The sequence below is a fragment of the Symsagittifera roscoffensis genome, chromosome 4 (genome assembly GCF_963678635.1).
Source record: "Symsagittifera roscoffensis chromosome 4, txSymRosc1.1, whole genome shotgun sequence".
NCBI lineage: Eukaryota > Metazoa > Xenacoelomorpha > Acoela > Convolutidae > Symsagittifera > Symsagittifera roscoffensis.
This window is the reverse complement of record NC_087065.1, coordinates 49,926,318-49,936,996: the sequence shown is the minus strand read 5'-3', so window position 1 is coordinate 49,936,996 and position 10,679 is coordinate 49,926,318. Positions and strand designations below refer to the sequence as shown.

The following is a 10,679-nucleotide window of genomic DNA, read 5'->3' as shown; positions in this document are numbered from 1 at the left end:
TTCCTAGAAAAATTTATGTGTGTCATTATTGATCAATGGAGTTTCAATGTAACTTGTATCTATGTTTCTTATATGAATCATAGACTGAATGCTGTCAAAATGGTCATGTGCACAGTAAAAGATATATGGATAGGAAAAACAGAAACGTTTATGAGAAATATCTGAACTCAAATGAATGTCTTCTTTTAAAGAATAAGCTGAAATGTTATCAACTAATTTTTTCGATATAATTTTATGAAATATTAATCGTAAAACACTTTCTTTGGTATCAAATTACTGTTCTATAAAATTAAGCTATTGTTAAACAAAAATTAGCTAACTGAAAAAAAAAGGAATCAAATTCATTAGGACGACAGGAAATTGACGACAAAAGTTGCGTTGTGACTCTGGGGGGGTGGGGTCGTGATTGGGATTGTTTGTGGGATTGTGGGGAGTGGGATTGGTTTGAGGAATTACAGAGAGGAGTTCAACTAAGGTGAGTTTGCTGATAACATTCCGAAAGATGTGGTTACACAAGCAAATATCTTTGTTTTGTTCCAGAGTGAAATCGGATTCTCTGTAATCGTTTGAGTGGGTTTGTGTTCTGTACCGCCCATTCCACAGTCGTCATAGTTCGAAGTCACTTTCATCCCAAACTATCAAGTTCGGCCGACTCCAGTCTATTTTCGAGATCTTGGATGAATACCAATAATTTTCTCTCGTCGTCGCTCCATTTTGCATTTTCTGCGGATTGAGCGAAGTTCTTAACCCGCTCAATGAAGCTCTTTTTACAATGAAAGGGTGCCTTGATTGGTGCCTGGGGGTTCATTTCCTTCAGAAATTCTATCAGAAGAACAAAGTGCTGCTCTTCTTCTGCAATGAGTTCTCGAAGCATCAAGAAAGATCCATATTGAACGGACCACGCCATCGCTTGCTGTAAAACTTTTGCTATCATGCTTGCATTGGCGCTGTCTTTGTATTTAAGTATTTTTCTCATTAAGTATTCCACTAGTTTGTGGTCTCTGTTGGTCCAAGTTGCAATCGACAGAAGGGACTGACTCTCAACAAAATCGATCTCAAAACTTTGGCTCACAATCAACTTGCTTATATCATCAGCGTGAACATCAAAGAACTTCGATGCTTTTTCAAATGCATGATCGACTACTTTTAGTGAGCCTTCTTTCATAGCTGAAATCAGCACTTCTCTGAAAAACTTTGCCTTTTCCTGGGTATCAAAAATAGGCCTGCCAAACTGCACTCGCCATTCAAAAGTTTCGATCGCATCTCGGCTATATGCAGAATTTACCCAAAGAATCATCTTATTCTTTCTGTCGCCCTCAAGGCTATTTATCAGGTGTTTGAAGGACTTGCGTTTTGCGAAGTCTGAAAGATGTCTGAGAAACTTTTGGCTTTTCTGCCTTCCAATGCATCCAGGCAGCACGGCATCGATAAACAATTCAGCCATGTGGTCTTCGAGTGCCCCACTGCTCGATATGGCTGCCCCTGCTGCGAACGCGTCTTCAAACAGTTTTGTCTCCTGTCGCTGGACCGAAACCCGGATGACATCACACAGTTCCTCTTTTGTTCCTCTTTTCAGTTTGTCCACGAATGTCTTCCGTTCACTCTCTTCATTTCCCCGCACCTGGGCTACAATCAGTTGGTTCTCGTCTCTGATCAGATTATCCAATTCTTTCTTTTCCCACTCATGCTTGACTACAATTTTTAAAGTCTTCTTTGCTCGAGTGGTAGCTAGCAGAAGATTTTGCCCGAAAGTTTGTCCATAAGTTGAACCGTCACATTCAACCACTTTTCTTTTGTCGTAAATACTGACATCAGATTCCAATATGATCAGAACATCATCAAATTCGCATCCCGAAAACAAGAGCTTTCGATAATCTTCCAACGCATCGTTTGCAAAGGTTTGTTCGTCGTCAGCTTCAAATCTCTCAAGAAAGCTCGAGTTTTGACAACTATCGGTTTCATTCTCGACATCGCTATTCTTGCGAAAAATAATGATACCCATCGAATCTGCGTTGACGAGTTCTTTGCGCCAATCTTCTACAATTTGATACCTTTTCTCGGCATCACTTTCAAGTAGCACTTGAATATTGTCTTCGTGCGGAACTCGTGGCGAGATGGAGACAATGCTTGTTCCACAAATGTGTTTCCTAAACAAACGAAGTTAGCGGTTGTTGCGCACATTGCGCCTTGAGCTTAAAAAAGAGTGATACATATACATCTAGGATTTTCTCGAGATGGGGGGCGGATTTTCAAAAAAAATTGAACATTTTGTCGATTTTTTTAGGTCGACCAAATTGATGTTCTACACAACTTACAAAAATATGCAATGTTTAGTACCGTGTTTTATAAAAATCAGCTCTCGACTGGATTTTATTGCGCTATTATCTTGAATCAATTTCTTAAACAGTTTGATCATTTCATCATTAGACTTGCTTTGATGCATCAAAAGTGAGAAAAAGTAAATATAAAATCCTATATAAGTTTTGCGATGAACTGTTCAGTCGATCAAAACCAATTCGATTTTGAAAAAATTTTCAAGAGCTGGGAAAAGTTTAGAACAAAAAACATATGACATATACTTTGCCATGCTAACCGTACACAGAAATACACAAACTCGGTTGATTTTTTGTCAAAAACATCAATTTTTTTTCATTTTGTTTTCTTTCATTTAATTTTTTAATGTTGTTACTGCTTCATAAACCTTAAAAGGCAGTCGGAACATTCAAGGCTTTGCCCTGATACGAGCAGTTTTTATTGCTTTTGTCCCCACTTTTGTAGCGAAAGTAACGGAATATTTGTGTTTGGGGGTTTTGTTTCTTCAATTAAACTTCGATTTTGTAACTAGCCGTTTTTGACAGAATGTTTTTATACATCGTTCAAAATAATTTTGTCCTGAGCCTAAATTGAAAAGATGTTTTACTTGTGATCATTTTTTGTAAAGTAGTGTGGGTTCAAAGATTGCCATTTTGGCCAACTTGGGACAATTAACGCGCGATATATTTCGCGCTGTTAAAATTTAAGCAGAGGCTTTATCCTTCTGAGAAATCATTCCAAATTGGTCAAAGGAAACTTATTTGCCATAATCACTATGTTACTAGGAGCAAAATCTATCACTTTGTACTTAATATGGCGTGTGGGGGGATTATTTTTACAAAAAAATCTCAAATTAATTTTCTTTCATATAAATTTACTTTTTTATGTTATTACTGCTCCATAAACTTTAAAAAGTACTCGAAATATTCAAGACTTCGCCCTTATACGAGGAGTCTTGTTTGTTTTGATGTTTTAGTTTTTCAGTTCCGTTCTTAGGTTTGTTTTTCGATGATTTGATTCGTTCTTCGATTGATTGACCTTGCAAAAACATTTTTGGTTCATTTGTTGCATAAGTTGCTATGATATTTGTTTTTTTTCTGTTGTTTTCAGTTTTTTACTTTTTTTGAAGAAAATGACGTTTTATTTGTGCCCGAGGTGATTTTTTCTACAGACGAAATTCTTTTTTTTAATTAGCAACTTTTGACCGAGTTTTTTTATATCAGTCGAAAGGTATTGTTGTCATGAACTCAAAATTAAAAAGAGCTTCACTCTGTGATCAATTTTCGTAACTTTATTAAGATTTAAATGTTGCCAATTTTGTCAAGTTGGGACAAGTATTGCGCGATGTACAGTCGTGTTCTCTCAAGTTGTTACACTTTTGCGACAAAAAAAAACACAATGTACAGAAACAAACACTTAAATTGCTCGCCTTGTGTTACAGATAGAATAACGGAACAAAAACATCGAAAAGGTCTAATACTTGGTTATTTCACCCCTCATCTTCAATACTTCAGCCATGCGCCGAGGCAAGGAATCATAAAGTTTGTTAATGGCACTTCAGCCACGCGCCGAGGCAAGGAATCATACAGTTTGTTAATGGCATCTTGAGTAATCAGATTCCAGTGTTTTTCTGTTACTTCATACAACTGGTCTCTAGATCGAAATTCGATGTTGCTATCTTTTAAAGAATTCTTTAGCATCTTCCACAGGTTTTCAATGATATTAATGTCGGGTGAATGAGGGGGCCATGTAGTCGTTACGATGTCTTTTTCTGTGAAAAACGTATTCATTAAATTTGAAACATGGCAGGGGGCGTTGTTCTGTTGGAATACATACTCGTCTCCATGAAAGCTGTTGATAACATCCGGCAGATTTTGCTCTATTATTTCCTGGTGTTTTTCGCTGTTGAGAGTTCCATTACTCTTCTCTAATTTGCGAAATCCGTGGTAGGTCACGCAACCCCAAATCATTACGGAAAAAAAGCGTTTTGATTTCTTTTCTTGGGGATTCATCCATCCAGGATCCGCCTTGAAATTCAAGAATAAAGTCTTCTTAATTTTGTTCACTTCGACCTTGCACTCGTCTGAAAAAATATATTTTCGCCAGTCTAGAAAATTCCATGATTTTCGTTCACGAGCCCACTTTCTACGGCGAAGTTTGTTATATTTCCTGATAATCATTTGCTTTTTCTGCACAACTTTTGACGCGCCAAGCAGTTTTATTTGTTTGAATACAAAAGATATACACCTTTTCTTATCCTGACTTTGATTAAAATGTCCTGTGATCTCTCGAACTGATCCATTTCGGTATTTCTTGATGAGTCGTCGGAGCCGATTTTTGTCGCGAAAGGTAAGATTTTTTTTCTTAATTTTTTTTTGCAGCTGATCCTTCTGCTTCATACAATTTGAGGATTCTGTGCACAGTCATACGAGAAATCACTAAGGCATTGGCCATGTGGCTTTGCTTCTGGTTATTTTTTTTCAGCTGTATAATCCGATTTCTTAACAGAATTGGGGTTTCCCGTGCCATCAGAAAATAATACAAAAATTGTTCACACCATTGTGAACAAACGTTTACGCAGGACATACTATCGTGTGAAAATGCAAGTGTAAACTACTTGCCAAGAATCACGACGTTGGGTTAACTTAATCAAAAGATATAGCCCATTTAATGCATTAAACTTGGTTGAAAATATGAACAAAAAACAAAGTGTAACAACTTGAGAGAACACGACTGTAATTCGTGCGATTAACGTAAAAGCGAAGTCTGGTACCTTAAACAATTATCGGAATGCATCAAATGATACATCATAAAAAAGTCCTTTCAGTTGTTATTCGAATAACATTTTAAAATTTTGAGTAGAGGTAACCGGTTTGAAATTTTCGAGTATTAGCCTAATTCTGGGGGAGTAAAGAAGCAAGCAGACTTTTTATAGAAAATAAGCCATGAAAGTTTAATTTACACTCCTTAAATTGCACGAGTTTCAAATCGTGTTTTCAAAGCGCTCGTCACAGGATAAATCTACAACTTTTCACACTATCGCGGCTTGCTTTCAGACTATAACATCTTAGTTTTAGTTTTCAGACAGTCGCGACCAATTTTTAAACTGTTTTGCAACTGGTTTCCCGACTACCGCGACTAATTTCCAGACTAGTGTGACCGAAACTTGATATTTCCAGATTTAATCCTTGACTATAAAACTCTTTTTAGTCAATGATCATTCGCTCACGAAATTAACATCGGCGCGTGAGGAAGGTAATCGGGGATCTCGACTGAGTAAATTTTTTAAAGGAATTGAATCATACCGTCAGGTACCTATTAAACGTAAAGCATTTCCAGTAGAGGGAATTAAAGGGATTCTAGTCCAAACGTGGTTCATTGTACCTGGTTGTTTTATGCAGCATCTTGGAATTGAAATGAAGAATACTACTGCTGCTTCTGTATCCGACATTCAGCACATATCTGTGGAACCCAGCTGGGTAGATGAGTCCATAATGACCATGCTTGCACTCCATTTGACCCCCAACAGAGACATTCATGCAGACCATATCAAACAACGGAAACAAGTTCGCAACTCCGTCTCCCATTTGAAGTGTCTCTTTTTCAGTAGACACCATACACTCGTCAATAATGAGGCCAATTTTTCGTCCCAAGAAGTCTTCTTCGTCGTTCAAGAGCTGCTCCAAAACGGAGCGCTTAGAGTCAGCGATCTGCAATTGCTCTGAAATGAGTAGAGAAACGATTTAAAATAATCTAGCAAACCCCTTCTACGGTAAACTCGAGCTCAAGATCTTTCAGAGCAAAGCATTTAACGGAAATTCACCATAGGATTGAGCAGGGGCGGATTTGGGGGGGGGGGGGGGGGGAGTGAGGCGGACGCCTTTCTCCGCCCTTCAGGGATTCGGCGGAGGACATAAGGGGGCGGACGCCCCTTCTTGGGGATTCGACCCCCTGCCGACCCAAAGGGTCCCCCTTTGGTACTTTTTATGAAATCCATTTTTGGTCAACCGACTCTAAGACTTGACTCTAAGACTTTTCTAAGGCGCCTTTGGCGCCTATATATACTAACTTTGAGGGGGAGCGCGCGCCAAAAAAACGCGATTTTTTGTAAAATTTTTTCCAAAAAGTGCCCAAAAACGGCGTCTTTTCAGTGCTTTAGGAGAGCTCAGAAAATCAATTTGGTCAACCTAAAAAAAAAGTGGTCAAAATTTTTTGAAAATCACCACCCCCTTCGAGAAAATCCTAGATCCGCCCCTGGCCAAAACAGGGACTTTTTAGTGCTTGGGAGAGCTCGGAAAATCAATTATTTGGTCGACCTAAAAAAAAGGTCCACAAAGTTTCGAAAACTTTTGAATTTTTTGAAAATCTGCCTTCCCCCCCCCTCCCTTGAGAAAAACCTAGATCCCCCCCTGGGATTTAGACAAAAAAATTGCTTATGCTAAAAAATACTTGTCAATAATTTCGTAACATTGAAGCGTCAGCGGCAAATTAGAGCTTTTCAATTTGATTGAGACCTTAGTCTGTTCTTTTTAATATAGCACCGCAACAGCATACAACAAATGACAACTCTAAAACTTAAGAAAAGCGACACCTCGAAAAGTTTGAAAAATGTTTTCAAATATAAAAACTTTGGTTAAAGTCACCGTTGGCTTAGGTCGCATTTTTGAATTTCGTATAAAGTTTTACCCTCTGGCAAGCTCGAAACATGTTGGCCTAACATCCGCTGTAAGTATAGAGTGCGAGGTGTCTTCCAATGCGACTTGTCTGTTATTGCCAGTTGGCTTTTGTTACGAGTTGTCGTATTACGTTTTCATACGTTATCTAACGTAAAATAAGGGTGTGAATTTTCAAAACTTAAGTACTTCTCATTCTTGGTACCAAAAATCAACCTGTTTTCGCTGAGCGAATAAGGGACCAAAAAAGTATATATTGAAATCCAAATAAATTCAAATAAAAAATACACTATAACATAACTTTCTTATCTCTTGTGCGTCTTTAAGTCAAAATCAAAAGCTTGAATGGCCAGGTCTGATTCAAAACTGATTACTCGTGTCTCAGATCTTGTTTATTCTGGGGAGTTTTAAAAAAAAAAAACAGTTTAGGGCATGTGAAGGACTGTTTTTTTTTATGGTCAGGCTTTCCGGGCACCTAGTATGTAAAAAGGTAAAAGATCAGATATTGAATTAAAAATTGGCAAGGATGAGCTTCTTTCAATGACCAACTATAACCTACATTAAATATTTTAATTTAAAAGTGTCCAAAAATTGCGTTTGTTGAGTTTGAGTTTTCTTTCAGAAATATCCAAGATTTAAAAATTGCAAAGATTAAGGTTTTTTTGTACAGAAAAGAAAAAAAATGACATTTTTTTGTCCAGTAGTCAAAATTTAACCAATTTTTTTAAATCAAATATTAGGTTAAAAAACAAGGGAAAACTGTTGCTGCGCAAGTAGCACGAAATGCCCCGACCACTTTCATAAACTCTACTAAAGTTTTTTTTGTCTTTTTTCATCAATTTGATCCCGTTTTATTGCGTGGTTTGATGAAAAAAACTACACAAAGGCGTATAACGTTAGTAAATTAGGCATAATCGAAATCACTTGTCTTCAAAAAACGGGTAAGCAAAAATGAAAAAAAAGTTTAAACGTTTTTAAATTTTTTTTGCACGAAATCGTTTCAAGTTTTTAGAAAACTTATAATGCCACAGAAGTGATTATTGAGTTTTTCAAAACTCGTTTCCGCTGAAAATTGACCAAAACTTTTGAGCCTAAATGATCAAATATTTGATAATGACCAGATTGAGCCCTCAATTTTCATATAACGAACGTTATTTACTTGATCATTTCATTCGCTAGAAATCAAGCTGGAACTTAAAAAATTACAACCGGTATTTCAACACTGCGACAAATTTTGGAATTTCTTATATCCTCTGAATCACGTCTAAAAAGGCTTCAATATAACATATCGCTCGACCCGGAACTGTCTTCTATGGCCAGATAAATTAGAAATAAACTTTTTCCGTCCAAAATTAGCCTAGATTTAGGAACTTTTCTTTTCAGAATCAGCCAAGACTTAGAAGATTTGGCCAGAAATTGTAAAAATTTTTCTGCCGAAAAAAAGCCAAAACTGTACCTTTTTTTCAGCATTGGCAAATACTTTTTTTAAAAGATTTCATCTTTGTTATACGAGTGTCGCTTACAAAAGTAAACTGAGTTCCGGCGTATCGAGTCAAAAAATTTTAAAAAAAGAAGAAATAACATTGGGTAAAAATGGAATTATCACTATAAAACATCAAAAAACTGAAGCGTAGCCTTTAATACTCCCCCCTTTGATACTTTTTCAGAAATCCATTTTTGGCCGACCGACCCTTAAATTTTTCTAAAGGCGCCTCAGGCGCCAATATATACTAACTTTGAGGGGGAGCGCGCGCCAAAAAAACGCTATTTTTTTGTCAAAATTTTTCAAAAAGTGCCCAAAAACGGCTTTTTTGACTGTTTTTTCAAAAATTTGCCTGCGGCGCAGAAACGTTTGCCAAAATAGGGGCAAAACAGTGCTTTGGGAGAGCTCGAAAAATCAATTTGGTCGACCTAAAAAAAAAAAAAAGGTCGTCAAAATTTTGGAAAATTTTTTGAAAATCCGCCCCCCCCCCCCCTCGAGAAAATCCTAGATCCGCCCTTGCCTTGAACTTTAGTTCGGACTAAGTACAGGTATGATTTTTTGAAACACTTACTCGTGCTGACTGGGTCTATTCCAAACTCTGATTTAAGTGTTTTTTCAACAAATTGTCGACAAGCCTTCTTCTCTCGGGGAATCAGGTAGAACACTTTGTGAAATTGTTTTTCTTTGATGCACTTTCTGGTAAGTGCCATGCATACATGAGACTTTCCAGTTCCTGGTTCGCCCAAGATGAATTTGAAAGGGTTGTATTCGTCATTCACAATTTCTTGTTGTTGCTTGCTTAGAGTCACTGAAACACAGAAAAGCTGTAAGTTGCTTGCTTAGATTCTTAATGACACGTATTAAACTACCCAGAAATTTCACAAAAAAGAAGTTTCAAAAAAGCAATATCAATATTTATTTATTGCAGAATATAATCCATTTTACCATTTAACCCAAAACGTAACTTTAAAACGAGATACATTCATTTTATTATAATTCAAGTTATTTCTGTCATAATTGCGAAGCAGAGCTGTCCACCACTCGCAATGATTTTTTTTTTGAAAAAGTTCCATTTATTGTTTCAAAGAAAAATGAGAACTTAGAAAAACTTTGAAGCAAAAATCTAAAACCAGATTTATTAAGCCCTGTCACCATCCAATGCGCATAATAAAAATGAGAACCTCATTAAGTCGAAAAAACAGGCCTTAGAAAAAATTCTTTTTAAGCCCTGCTACCATCTGCCTTTCCAAGCCCTTACAAGCCCTGCTACCATGAGATGCCTTCAGTAAACACAAGAAGCCAATTAATTAAAACAATAGGCATTTGAGACTTCAGGGTCGAAGATGAATTTCGAAAGTGGAATGATTTCTACCCAGCTACCAGCCAAAGCACACATAAAACAAAAACCCCAATGAACCAAAAAAAGCTTAGAAGTCTATCTGAGTCAAAGCAGAAATCTGAAACTAACATTTTTAAGCCCAGCTAAAACGCGCAGAGTTAAGAACAAAAACCTATCCAAGTTTAAAAAACTATCCAATAGATTATCTGAGCCAAAGTTAAAATTCAAGTTCATTATTATCTAGCTTGGTCACATTCAAAAGGCAAACTGAAAACACGAACCCCATTAAATCTGAAAAGTAGGCAATAGAGTTAAATATTGAAGCCACAAATTTTTGAGCCCAGCTACCTTCAGATGCGCACAATAAAAACAAGGACCCAAATAAAAAACATGCATTCGAGGCTTTCTGAGCCAAATGTTTTTTATAAACCAAGTTACCATTTAATGCATACAAAAAAAAACAAAAAAAACGTTATGTAGTAAAAACATAAATTTTTCTAAGCCAAAGCTGAAAATTAAAATCAGAGTGAGTTTTTTCAAGCACAGCTGTCTCCAAATGACCACACTCAATACAGAAACCCCATGTTTTTTACACATGACCAAAATGAAATAATTTGAGCAAAATAACATAGGTTGAAACCTTCAAGGCGAAACAAGACTTGAAGAACACCGGCTATTGCAAGGTATCGGAGTCGTTAGATCAGAATTGTAATAATCATAAAAAAATTTAGGCTATGCGCAAAAAAAGGTTGTAAAACCTTATAGTTTATTGTTTCAGTTAACTGAATAGTCCAAATTGAGGTATAATTTGTTTCGGGCTATTGAACTTTCGGTTGAAGTTATACTTTTTCCTTTATATAATAATGTTTTT

General features: G+C 36.6%; 1 protein-coding gene across 1 annotated transcript in view; it reads right to left on the bottom strand.

Annotated features, from left to right (window-relative positions):
- Positions 1–320: 320 nt before the first annotated feature.
- LOC134844926 (uncharacterized) overlaps positions 321–10,679 on the bottom strand; it is a 51,933-nt gene continuing 41,574 nt past the window's right edge. Inside the window, exons 5-7 of the mRNA XM_063861752.1 lie at positions 9,041–9,277; positions 5,698–6,034; positions 321–2,147 (exon numbers count right to left, since the gene is read on the bottom strand). Of these exons, the coding sequence (XP_063717822.1) occupies positions 626–2,147; positions 5,698–6,034; positions 9,041–9,277 (2,096 nt within the window). The 3' untranslated portion in view covers positions 321–625. The remainder of the gene's footprint in view (positions 2,148–5,697; positions 6,035–9,040; positions 9,278–10,679) is intronic.